Raw genomic sequence first — 13182 nt, 5'->3', positions numbered from 1 at the left:
CTATCTACATATAAGAATAAATGGCAGCGTTAAAGTTCCTTAAAACGCATACACACCGGTACGGACATCAGACATGGACAGCTCCATTAACTCCATTAACAATCAGGCGAAATCAATTATTACGCTTTCCACCCACCGGTTTTTATTTCCCGACCGCATGCAAAAACGCTCTTTCCATTAACGCAACGAATTTCCCGGACTATGGCAGTCGAATCCTCCATCCGTCTGATGGTCGGGAGCTGGCATTATTATGTCGTTAATTCATTTTGCCTCATATGGCAGTTTAATGAAGTTTCCAGCTTTCTCTTCTGGCACACTGTTGTTCCACATGACGTATGAGTGATTACGTATTTTATTATATTTCGCTTTTTTTTGTTTTTCCCCGCTGCTTTTATCACTGAAATTGTTGTCTTCAACGTAGCAATTTTAAACTCGCGCTTTAAGGGCTGCGATCTGCAAAAGTCCTCCGGTTAAGTAATCCATTTCGGATTCGAGTGTCTGGCTGGGGAATACTCAATCGAACCCAATCCGTTCTCGAGCACGCAAGTCAAGTCCTGACATGCTTTGCCCGGAGCACCGTGATGATGCCAGGTGATTAGGCTAAGGGTCTCTCGAGGAGTGTGCCACATTCGCAGATCCACCTGCACATGCTGCACAACCAATTTGGATTAGTTGCACTGCGGGAAAAGTGTTTATTAAAATCGGAAAGGGAAGAGTGCTACAATCACTTTAAAAGTCATAATTTATTATATTAAATATTTATTGAGAATAGCAATGTCATTAATACATAGGTTATCCTTCTCCTAACACATCGATTGCAATGTAAAACCATTAGTTTCTTTGCGCTCGCTGACTTTTTGCTGCGAGTGTAACGATTTGCACTTGCACACTCGCATCTCAATTACAATTAGCACATGGCGCCCACAGTTTGTCCTCCGCCGGCACAAATCCCCACTAACAAGTGCAGGCTGGCAGGAGGAAGGGCACCTCATCAGCAGCCCACTCATTATGTTGTGCAATCGATGCTGTACAGTGAACACCCTTGTTACCCTTGTTACCCTCTTTCTAGCTGACTAGCTGACTATCTGTCTGCCTTTCCGACTGTCTCTGCCTCTGTCTCTGACTGCGTGCAATGTCAAAAAGGCTTTTTAATGGAGATTATATTGTTTTAAGTGGCTGACTGAAGGAGAACAGCAACGGGGGCCCTGGGTGGCAAGTGGGATATCAGTTGAACGAATCCCCTTCTGCGCCAGAGACAAGCTGCAATTACAAACGTTAATGCGCCTCGGCCGGGCCAAAAAGAAGGGTGGCATGTGACTACCGGGTTCCAGGATTGGCACGAGAGACGTGAGGGTGGCACACAAGTCGAAGCTGAGGCTGACACAGAAAGCAGCTTGACTTTGCAACCGCCATACCCATTTTGGGTATTGCCTTGAAAACAATGGGGGCAGCAACAGCAGCAGCAGCAACAGCAGCAGCAGGAGAGACATCCTCCTTTGGCTGCTAAATTATTATGTACACCTTTCGCATGTTGGCAACATGTGATTGCATCACACAGGGCTGGTGGAAGAAGAGGTGGAAAAGTGAAAGGCCTCGAAAACCACCCATCGAATGCTTCGCCCAGCCACCGAAACCACTCTGCATACAATGCATGCATACAGCACATTGTTCGTCCTGCCAGCCGGCTGCTTTATCCTTCAGCTCCCTGCTCCTTCTCCACCAGCCTTTTGTGCAAATGAATTCGTTTATTTTGTAAAATGTCAATTGCTATGCTGGCTTACAGAGCGCAGGAGCAGCTGGAGCAGAAGGAGCAGAAGGAGCAGCAGGAGGGGCATCCTCCACAGCACACGGATGACACTTGCTGCGGTGTCGGGAGGTGTTGGCGGTCGTGTGTGCACTTTACGCTTAATGAAAGTCAAATCGTATTGCCGCACAGATTGATGTAACACAGTGGGCAAACTGCAAGAACTAGCGTTAATTAACACTTGAGCTTTGTAGCCGCATTTAAGTTCGTTGCATTAAAACTTGATTTTAGTTAAATCGTTGTACATCTGTAAGCTACTTTAATGATGATTGATATGTGCACGGGAATCGCAGTTAAACTAAATAAAAGCAAACTTTTATCTGTCTACAGCAGTTGCAAGAATCTAATTGCCAGCGCGCAGCGAAAAGTTCTTGCATTAAACGGGGAAATCCCGAGTGAAATGCTTAGTAGTTTAATGACAGCCAGCAAAAGTTTGTAATTCTTGCATTTAAATTGCAACTAATTTGGCGCCTCTCTACTTCGCCGAAATTGCAGACTAAATTTCAAATACAGACGGCGGAAAAACACAAACAATTTGCATCGAGGAAAGTGTTTTTTGTGCGGCGGTGGGTGGTGGGTGGTGAGGGGTTAGGGGGTGGTGTTTTCCACGACGACGGCGCCCGGTGGCGTATGTTTTCCGTCTGTTTATTCTATTTCCTGGGCATGCGTTTGGCTGGCATGGTTTTGGGTTTCGGTTAGGTGCGTGTAGTTGCACAATTTAAAAGGGAATTATTCATGCAATTTGTGCGGGTGGTGGTGGTGGTGGTGGTGGTGCTGTGTGGTGGGTGCTGGATGCTGGACGCCATTTGGCAGTGTATATGGGGCCACCCTCAATCTCCCCATCATTCCACTAATTCAGGGCCTGCCCGACGACCGTCTGTCTCGACTCAAATCAGCTTAGAGTGGGAGCAGTCCCCCTTTTGGGAGACACTTTGCCAAATGAAACTGCAGTACACTCAACCAAAAACGTGGCTACTATGCTATTATGCAGTTGCAATTTCCAATTGTAAAGATATTATATATAACTAAGAGAGTTGTCATTAATTTGTGTACTATTTAAGAACGCTATTGTATTTCGATCCTTTCTTTCGCGCAGTGCACGTGGATACATGACTGCTCTCGATGTGGGCGGTGGGCGGTGGGTGGCATTAAAAGACGCCAAGTTTATTGCAGGCGACATTCTGTGGTTTATGCACACGTTTCGCAAATAGAAAGAGAGGGGCCGAGTGGCGCGAGAGAGACGGCACTAGACGCCAGAGACGACACTTTGCCGCTCGTCCTTAGCTTAATGTAATGATTTTATGAATTATAAATGCACACACGTGCACATTATGCACACGTCCCACGTCCGTCCCACTCACTCCTATTTCTTCTCTCCTCTCTCTTCACCGCCTCCAGCACGAGGAGGGGAAAAAAGTGAAAACGCATAAAAACTGCGAGTCATTTAAATGTCGGGAGGAAGGTCGTCAGTGGGTGGTTGGGGTTGGTTGGAAAACTATTCTCGGCTCGGGCAACTTTGTAAGCGCTGTTAAGTAGGCTATGAAAAAACGGTTTAAGGGGCATTATATGAAATGTAATTAGTGCTAAAGCACTGCTTCAAAGTAACGGAAACAGAGCCGCGCTTTAATTGCTCAAGAATTGCACAGCGTTTTAAATGTCACATTATCCTTGAAGCCTAAACGTATTACTTAAGGAAATCACACAGAGGTAGGATATGCGGCTGACAGGCTCAACGGAAAGTTGTTTTCAATAACAGAGTCAAGCCACTTAAGCTACTTAAGCAATCTTGAAATCAATTTATTAACTTTTAAGTTAAAGGAAGTTACCCTTTTCTCAAAAAGACACAGACATTTTATCCGAGCTACTTTAACTATCGATTTCTGTGTTACACCTGCTAACACTGCTGCATTTTAGTTTTGCGCAACAAGCACCAACATTGTGTATTATTTACCAGCCCCATTCCGAAACTTTCAACAAATTGCTTAATAACTCGGTCAACAAATTGCGCACACTGTGTTGACACTTACAACATTTGCCTCGCCTCTCTCGCCTTTCCCTTTTCCCGCTTTCCTCCTGCTCCGGAAAACCCACGAGTTGGTCAGAACCACCCACTCCTTATTCACCTGCAGCCAGCTGGGAATTTCGCCACCCTCTCGCCGTTTGAGTCGTTGTTGCACTTGCACTGGTGGCTAAATAACTTAATGTGTCCTGGCCACGTTTATGGCGTATTTGCCGCCCCCTCAATATAAATTTAAGCAATTAATCTGCAGTTCCCTCTAACGGACGCCAAAGTGCAGCAGAATGTGGCAGAATTGAGATTGCGATTGAGGAAGGAATTTATTATGGCCGTGGGCTTGCAGCCTGAACTGTCGCTTTTCGCCGAGTCGCACATTTCCGGATCATTGGGCGACACTGCCTGCAAATCCCTCAACGCCTCGCTTGCCATTCCCTCTGTACTTTCTCCACTTTCTCCAGAGCTTAGATGGCAAATCAAATGCCAGTGACAGATTACGACATCAATCAAGTTGGCACCGTCTTTCGCCCAGCTACATCCACTCACTGGATACCACCGCCCACTTGTATCCTTTTACATATCCTCGCAGATTGCAGGCAGCCTCATGTGCGCGCACCATTAATGCTGTACATTATGGCTTACGGAGATGGATGTCCGCGGGGGTGGGATGGAAAGCGGGTAAAGGGACGTCTATCGTTGGCATTGCAAATGCCAAATGGCTAAGTGACTAAAACTAAGCCAGCAGCTGCGCCTCGAAGCGGGCAATTAAGTTTTACAGGCGCATCAAGGCTGCCTCCTCGCTTCTCCCGATTAATTACTGAGCAGCATTGCTGACCGGAAAGGATAATGGCACAGTTGCGTCAGAGTTTTATATCTGGGCCAACATCCAATTTATATCCCGCTGAAGGCTGTAAACTGGATGGAAAGTGCGGCCAGCTTTACAGGGTTTCGATTTTCCATTTTCCGAATGATTGTCGCCGCAGCGGTTGAGTGTGGCAAGCTGCAATAGCTAACTAAGATGCAACTAACTCGATTAAAATCACATGGATAGATGTACGTTACTCGATGAAGTTCCCATAGATGTGTGTGCTCTACATTAAACATTCTGCTTTAAGTCCTGCCACAAAATCCATTCATTTGAAGTGTGCAAATCTGTTTTAATTTCATTTCATCTGTTTAATTTTCATAAACTCTAACCCTTGACTAATGCATATATTCATTGCAACTTTTGCAGGTCTCGCCTTGAACACGAGCTCGTTGACGGGTCGCCGCGACTCCTTCGACCGCAGCACCTCCGCCTTCAGTCCCTCGACCATGGACTACACCAGCAGCGGTGTGGCAGCGGCCGCCAATGCGGTGAACAGCACAGTGGCCCAGGCAGCAGCAGCTGCCGCAGCAGCCGCCGCAGCGCGTGGCAAGTGGCCGGGAGCGATGTCGGGAGCGGCCAGCGGAGCCTACGGCGCACTGGGAGCGGGCAATGCCTCGGCCAGTCCGCTGGGCGCACCACTCACACCGCCGCCGTCGGCGCAATCCTGCTTGTTGGGCAGTCGGGCACCTGGAGCCGAGTCGCGTCAGCGGCAGCAGCAGCAACAGCAGCTGGCCGCCGTTGGTCTGCCGGCGACTGCAGCAGCTGCCCAGGCAGCGGTGGCCGCGGCTGCCAACAATATGTTCGGATCCAACAGCTCGATCTTCTCGAACCCCCTGGCCATTCCGGGTACCGCAGCCGTGGCAGCGGCGGCAGCAGCAGCAGCGGCCGCCAACTCGCGACAGGTGGCAGCAACGGCAGCGGCAGCAGCGGCTGTGGCAGCAGCAGCCGGCGGAGTGGGTGGTGCCCCACAGCCGGGAAGATCTCGCCTTCTCGAGGATTTCCGCAACCAGCGGTATCCGAATCTTCAGCTACGCGATCTCGTCAATCACATTGTGGAGTTCTCGCAGGATCAGCACGGCTCGCGGTTTATCCAACAGAAGTTGGAGCGGGCCACCGCTGCCGAGAAGCAAATGGTGTTCAGCGAGATCCTGGCCGCAGCCTATAGCCTGATGACCGATGTCTTTGGCAACTATGTCATCCAGAAGTTCTTTGAGTTCGGCACCCCCGAGCAGAAGAACACGCTGGGCATGCAGGTCAAGGGTCATGTGCTGCAGCTGGCGCTGCAAATGTACGGCTGCCGAGTGATTCAGAAGGCACTGGAGAGCATCTCGCCGGAACAGCAGCAGGAAATCGTGCACGAACTGGACGGACATGTGCTGAAGTGCGTCAAGGATCAGAATGGCAATCATGTGGTGCAGAAGTGCATTGAGTGCGTGGACCCGGTGGCGCTGCAGTTCATCATCAATGCGTTCAAGGGTCAGGTCTACTCGCTGAGCACCCATCCGTATGGATGCCGGGTGATCCAGCGGATTCTCGAGCACTGCACTGCCGAACAGACCACGCCCATTTTGGACGAACTGCATGAGCACACCGAACAGTTGATTCAGGACCAATATGGCAACTATGTCATTCAGCATGTGCTTGGTAAGTTCTCGCTTGATAATTTAATATATATTGCCTAGAGACAAGACTTCAACTTATCAGTATCACGATTTTGCTTTTTAGAACACGGCAAGCAGGAGGACAAGTCCATTCTTATCAACAGCGTGCGCGGCAAGGTACTGGTGCTGTCGCAACACAAGTTCGCCTCAAACGTTGTGGAGAAGTGCGTCACACATGCCACACGCGGCGAACGTACTGGTCTCATAGACGAGGTCTGCACCTTCAACGACAAGTGAGTGCCTGGAAATCGAATCCCTCTTAGCTTTAGCTTAACCAAACCTCATTTTCCCCACACAGCGCGTTGCACGTGATGATGAAGGATCAGTATGCCAATTATGTGGTCCAAAAAATGATCGATGTATCGGAGCCGACGCAGCTCAAGAAGCTGATGACCAAGATCCGGCCCCACATGGCCGCCTTGCGCAAGTACACCTACGGCAAGCACATCAATGCCAAGTTGGAGAAGTACTACATGAAGATAACCAATCCCATTACGGTGGGCACAGGCGCTGGCGGAGTGCCGGCCTCCTCGTCGGCGGCAGCAGTCAGCAGTGGTGCCACCTCGGCATCGGTAACCGCCTGCACCAGTGGCAGCAGCACCACCACAACCAGCACCACCAACAGCCTGGCCTCACCCACCATTTGCTCGGTGCAGGAGAACGGCAGCGCCATGATTGTGGAGCCCTCCTCCCCGGACGCCTCCGAGTCCTCGTCGTCGGTGGTGTCAGGCGCTGTCAACAGCGGCTTGGGTCCCATTGGACCCCCGACCAACGGCAACGTTGTGCTGTAAAGCAAATAGTAATGGAAATAAGCCAGGCAGTCAAAGGAAACTTATTTCTCGAATCGCAGTATAGTTTTAGGAGCTGTAGAGCTAAACATAAACAAAAAGTACATATAAATGTAATCTTATTTATTGGAAAAGCAGCAAAAAAATGGAGCTGCTCTCGAAGATTTGCAATGAGTAAAACACACATGCGCCAAGCTAGAGAAACAAATAAGAAGCACCACTGGCAAGCTAAAAAGCAAGAGAGCTTAACAGCTATAACTAAATGAAATTTGTATTTTAACGAACAAAAAGTAATAACGTTCTCACGAAACAAGATTTCAAAATATTTGTAAAATGCGCTCGCATATTTAAATTGTAAAAAACAAAGCATGAACCGCAAAGATGAAAGAAAACAAAAATGCGTAATAAATCGCGATCAAGAAAACATAAATGAATGTAATGTAAAATGTCAATGAAACAGATGTGTCTGCGTACATTTTCGTTGTAACTTTGTATAAATTAATTATTATATAGCAAGTCTATCTGTAAATGATTAATGTTTCGACTGTAAATTAATAAGAAGACAACTGAAGAGCCGGCGAGCTGAAAAAAAAGGAAAGTAAAGTAAAAGAGCGGGCTGCATGTATTAGCCTAGAATTTATAAGTGCAGACAGAGGAACCATTTCTAATATACATACATATATACGAGGGATAACAGCAGAAGCCGCACTTAGTGTAGAATGTAGAGTAATAATGTTTTTGGAGCCAGCAGCTACCAAGACACAATGAAAACAGAGACACACGAGACACGCCCACGCCCCCTCACGCACACTCGGTTGCATACACCCATACACAATGAACGACTCTTCAGCCCATTCACGTTGCTTTTGCACTATGTAAAAATTTTGTATAAAAAAAAACCCCAAACAACAAACCATGTAAACCATGTAATTTTCAAATGTTTCACTGTAAAATGTATACATACTATATTTTGTAAATTTTTTTTAAGTCGCAAGTAACTCATACATATTCTATTCTAAACTGCACGCATGTATTTATAATTTTATACACATTAGCTGGTGACCACGGATCGACGATCTGCAACGATCTCGCTGCGCTGGTGGCCAGCTAAAAGAACCTGTTAGCCAAGTAAGCCCAAAATGATAATAATTGGATTTTAAAACAATAACCTTCAAAATAAACCAATTTTTTTCCAAAATTTCCCGATACACTTTTATGTTTGCTAGCCCACCTTAATGTATGATATATGTATATGTATAAATATGATTTAAATCGACACGATATGCTTTCTCAACTGCACACTGAACGAAATCAGGTGGAGAGTTAACTTTGTTATGTTAGACAGAAAGCGCTTGTTGCTCCCTGCGAAGCTTGAAATGCATTCGCTGTGCGGCATACTAAATAATTAACCCTTCCTTCACGTAAGTGTATAAAATTGTTTTAAAACGTCATCGAAACACTTGTAAATTGCAAACAAAAATTGTATATGTATACATACGAACGAATATTGTAAAAAGTAACAATACCAAGAATTTTGTACATTTTTGATATAAATTTAGATTACTTCGCGACGCCTTATTCCAAATACTAAAATATTGAAAATACTGAAAACGAGAGATGGTAAGAAAATCGAATTTAGACTTTTTTGTCGGTTTCGTCGAAACACACAAAAATCCAATGTAAAACAATTTTTGGAGATCAATGTAAAGTGTATTATGCATATTTTTGTACACACAAATTCGTTGTCGTGTCGTTGTTGTTGTCGTCGTCACCGTCGTCGTTGTCGTATTTTGTATATAAAAAGCAAAGGATACCAGTCATTGAACATTTGTAATTTTCTGTACATTTCCCCCCCCCAGCACACATATATCCCATTAACCATTCACCATTTACCATTAATCCCATTAATCCCATTACCCCCAATACGATTGAACCTGATCCCCATTGCAACACCCGTATCATCCTGTCTCTGAAGAAGTGAGCGCATTTCAAGCGACAGCGCAAGCAGGGCTCGGTATTATTTGTTTGGTACTTTTAGTTATTAACTTGTCAACTGCCTGTCTCTAGAGCGCAATGCACTGATAATTTTAATTTAAATAATCCATAGATAAACATTGTATTTAGGATTCTCGAATTCGATACGGAGTGAACAATGCAAGTAGAGATGCTTTCTGTAGGCTAAAACACATTGCTACACGCCGTGTACATTTGACGTGTAAAATACACAGGACACCCACGCCCACACTCACACGAACACGTACACATCTACACACTCACACAGACACAAAGGACACAGCGAGCTGCTTAGCTGTAGTAGTTAGTGTAAGCCAGCGAATCCCTATAAATATTTAAACATATATACACGCATATAGAATTATGTACTACACTTAGTTTTGAACTTGACGTGAGGCAAACGTTTTTAAAGAAACAAAAAGGATGTATATGTAAAATACATGTGTAGAGTAGCGGAAGTGCCGTGGCACAGTGAAATTTACACGTATATGCTGGCGTATTCTACACACGCCCAGTTTTTACAGTAACAATTTTTTGCACGCATGTAAGACACTTGGGTATACAAGTCGAAAACTAAAAACCTAAAGCAAATTCCACTTAAAAAGGATCAATATTAAACAAACCACAACTGTAAACAATAAAACTTAAAACTGTACGAAAACTCCCTGTAAACATGTAAAACGTATAAAGAAGCGAAATGAGCAAGCATTTCTTTGTATGCCAAAGGCAAAAAAAGGTGGGGCATTTTGAATTTGCAAAATCTGAAGACCCCTCTGCGATTGGTTTGGAATTTTCGCAAAGTGAAGTGTAAAAACAAAATAAAGCCCAATACGATAAAGCCCTATAGATAACCAAGATTTCAAGTAAATATAATGCATACAGCAGAAGCAAAAATTTGTAAAATTTTTTCGACAGCAGAACCTTGTAAACTAAGCTAAGGACATAAATAAACCATTTGTAATTTGTTGTAAAAAGAAAAGAAAGAATGACGGAAGGAAGACAGGAAGGAAGGAATGCGGAAATTAAAAGGCATGGCATGTGCTCGAGCTGGCGTCAAGTAAAACTATAAATTATATATAAATATAAATATATATTAAAGCATATACATACATATAAATATAAATATACAGTAATTAATTAATTACGAGAATATTTTGTAGTTACACACTCGAACACACGGAGAAATTCAAGTCTACAAACACAGAGCGAAACCTTTAGTTTTGTAAACCGCGAGCGATTGGCACAAGTTATATAACTACAATTTGGACAGCATTGCATTCGAGCATTTGATTTAACTATGCATTAGATTTTTATGTTTATTATTATTATACAAAATACGATTAATGCTAATTTCTTTGTGAAAAAAATAAAACAAGTTTATTATGTAGCAAAAAGAAAACGTTTCATTTCTCAATTCGACCCGATTTAATTGTCTCTTCCTTACACCAAAATGCACACACCCACACCCACACATAGTTTCAACTAATTGGCTTCAATGGAAGGCTGCGATGACTACAAATCTGAAAAATCTGAAATCAAAATTGATATTAATTAATACGGCATGCCAATAAACGAGCATAGCATTACACTGAAAATAAATATAGATAAATAATATACACTTACCATAACCTATAGCCCTTCCAAAACCGCAGAAAATGGCACAACTACCAAATGAGAGCGCAAGTTCGAGGCATTTTATACGGCGCATTTTTTATATATGAGCAGGCTAGCTGTCTATATGATATTACCCAAAAAAATGGTCGACTTTTATAATGAGCCAGTAAGTAAACAAGACATATTTTTTTATAAGCCTTGGCAAGCTAAACTTTTACCAGGCCGTACATTTTAACAAAATTATACATACTTAAAAGCAAGAATACCAAAACCTTATGCCCAAACTCCTAAATAAAGTCGAAAACAACAGCAAAATCCATACCATACCATTTTCAACTAGTAGAATTTTTCCAAATTGTAGAAATGTAAACCTTCATATAAATATATAGATTTGTAATTGAGCTCTCTAGTTGGGGTAAAAACACTTCTATACGATACAAATAAACTCCTATGCTGGTCGTTCCTTGAGGCACGACATAAGGAATGAACTGGATACAGTAGTAAAACTCATGTAGAAACACAGCAGTAAGCAAAAAAAAAACTAAGCGTATAAAATATAGATAAACTGTATATAGGGAATACCAGGCAGGCAAACCACTTCAACTGAAATCTAATCTGCAGGCTTGGGTAAGTGGAGGGTCCTTCTATAAAGACTTCACCCAAAAGTTACGTCTCAAAACGTGGTATCAAACTACAGATTCGATCTTCTAAATCTTACTTTGGTTTCTTCACATTTCGATCGTCCACTTCACTTGGCACAGTTTAAGAGCCTGCTATTGACCAAAGCTTGTACTCCATTGTATTTTGAATGCCTAAACCCCAACTAAGCCACACAGAAGGGCAGAAACGAGAACATAAAATAATAAAATGAAAACTTGAATTCAATTATGAATGATATTAAATGGGAAAAACATAACAACTTATTAGCCACATATGTACGTACGATGAATGAACATAACTAATGAACAAACTTGTAACTAAATACTTCTACATATTGAATAAAAACAATGATATTAAAAGGTAATACACACTTTTTCGTTGACAAATAGGGATCAGGCTCAGGTTGGTGGCAACATGGAATTACTAGGATTTTAACAAGGTGCTACAAATGTATAAAAAATCTATTTATTTGCATTAGGACGGCGACATTAAATTCTGTTTCTTTATTTAGGCAATATAGCTACGTAGTTAGCTACCCTATCCGCCATCTCTGTTCGCTCCTGTTCGCTGGCGAAGGAATGCTGCACTGCCTCCAAGGTCAAATCGATGCATTGCTCACGGGTTAGTCCAAAGGTTTCCGCAGCAATCAGAAACTCCTTTGTCAAGGTGGTGTCAAAAACACCGCTGTCGTCCGTGCAGATAACCTTGTGTGCATCCGCCTCCATGATTCTCTTCAAGTGGTGCTCCTCCAAACTCGGCACTGTTCCCGATTTAACGTTACTGGTGAGGCAGCATTCAATCACAATATTCCGCTGCTTAAGCTGCTCAATGTCCTCGGGCGTAAGAAAAGTTCCATGTCCACAGCGGGACATTCCAAAGTGCAGCATTTCCTTCACCTCTGACGGATTCTCGATCTCGGCACAATGTATAACCAGCTTCAAACCCTTATCTCGAGCCTGGGCAAGAATAGGAGCAAAGTCGGAGAACCGTCCCTTGCCTGGATTACCGCTTAGATCCACGCCTAAGATAAGATTTGGATGAGCCTGGGCCAACTCCAAAGCCAGGGAAACTGTTTCCTCGGCCACGGCAACTGGTTCCGCCCGATTGATGGAGGGCAGTAGTTTGACTGTTATTTCTGGATATGTTTCCTTGGCTCGTCTGATTGCATCGATCACGATCTGCAAGTAATCCCTGCGTGAATAGTTTTCGTTCGCCTTTGGAGTGGTCCTCAGCTCCACATACTGGACGTTATCCTGGGCGAAGTCCCGAATCGCCAGCTCCGTGGCAAATCGCAGACCCTCCTGCGTCAAGGTCAGCTCGTGCACAAAAGCAAACTTCTCGAAGCATGCATCCATGTCCTTTTTAAATCGGCTAAAGCGCGCGCACAACTTTTGGAAATCTTCAGAGGAGCTTCCATACAGTCGCTCGCCAAGATCACACAGGCTTTGGGTGCCCAAGGAACCGTTGAGGTGGGCATGGAGCTCTACCTTCGGCAGACCTTTTAGAAATTGCTGCATTTTTAGTTTAACAATAATAATAACACATTTTAAGAAACAGTGATGCAAAGTGTGAAATCGATTTTTAAATATACATTGATGTAGTTGAGTTAAATTAAGATATATGGGTTTTGTTAGAAGGAGCTAGCATTACCAAACGTAAATAACGTTTCAATTAATAAACGTGCTGAAGCTTAAAAATTAGGTGTTCTTGCCATTTTTGTTTGTATTTATTTTATGAAAACTAGCGTGATTAATCGGCAA

General features: G+C 43.8%; 2 protein-coding genes across 9 annotated transcripts in view; one reads left to right on the top strand and one right to left on the bottom strand.

Moving 5' to 3' along the window:
- Positions 1 to 11786, top strand: part of LOC6536321 (maternal protein pumilio) — a 177995-nt gene extending 166209 nt beyond the window's left edge. For all 8 annotated transcript variants that reach the window (XM_002096869.4, XM_015192177.3, XM_015192181.3 and 5 more), the window contains 3 exons: positions 5053 to 6330; positions 6412 to 6580; positions 6646 to 11786. In XM_002096869.4, the coding sequence (XP_002096905.2) occupies positions 5053 to 6330; positions 6412 to 6580; positions 6646 to 7138 (1940 nt within the window). In that variant the 3' untranslated portion in view covers positions 7139 to 11786. The remainder of the gene's footprint in view (positions 1 to 5052; positions 6331 to 6411; positions 6581 to 6645) is intronic.
- An 87-nt stretch (positions 11787 to 11873) lies between these two features.
- Positions 11874 to 13111, bottom strand: LOC6536318 (adenosine deaminase-like protein). The gene has a single exon (XM_002096866.4). It carries the CDS (start codon positions 12937 to 12939, stop codon positions 11926 to 11928), a length of 1014 nt encoding a protein of 337 aa, XP_002096902.1. The 5' UTR covers positions 12940 to 13111; the 3' UTR covers positions 11874 to 11925.
- Positions 13112 to 13182: the final 71 nt, after the last annotated feature.

This window comes from Drosophila yakuba, chromosome 3R (genome assembly GCF_016746365.2).
Source record: "Drosophila yakuba strain Tai18E2 chromosome 3R, Prin_Dyak_Tai18E2_2.1, whole genome shotgun sequence".
Classification (NCBI taxonomy): domain Eukaryota; kingdom Metazoa; phylum Arthropoda; class Insecta; order Diptera; family Drosophilidae; genus Drosophila; species Drosophila yakuba.
The sequence above is the reverse complement of the archived record's forward strand: the minus strand, read 5'-3'. Positions and strand labels throughout refer to the sequence as shown.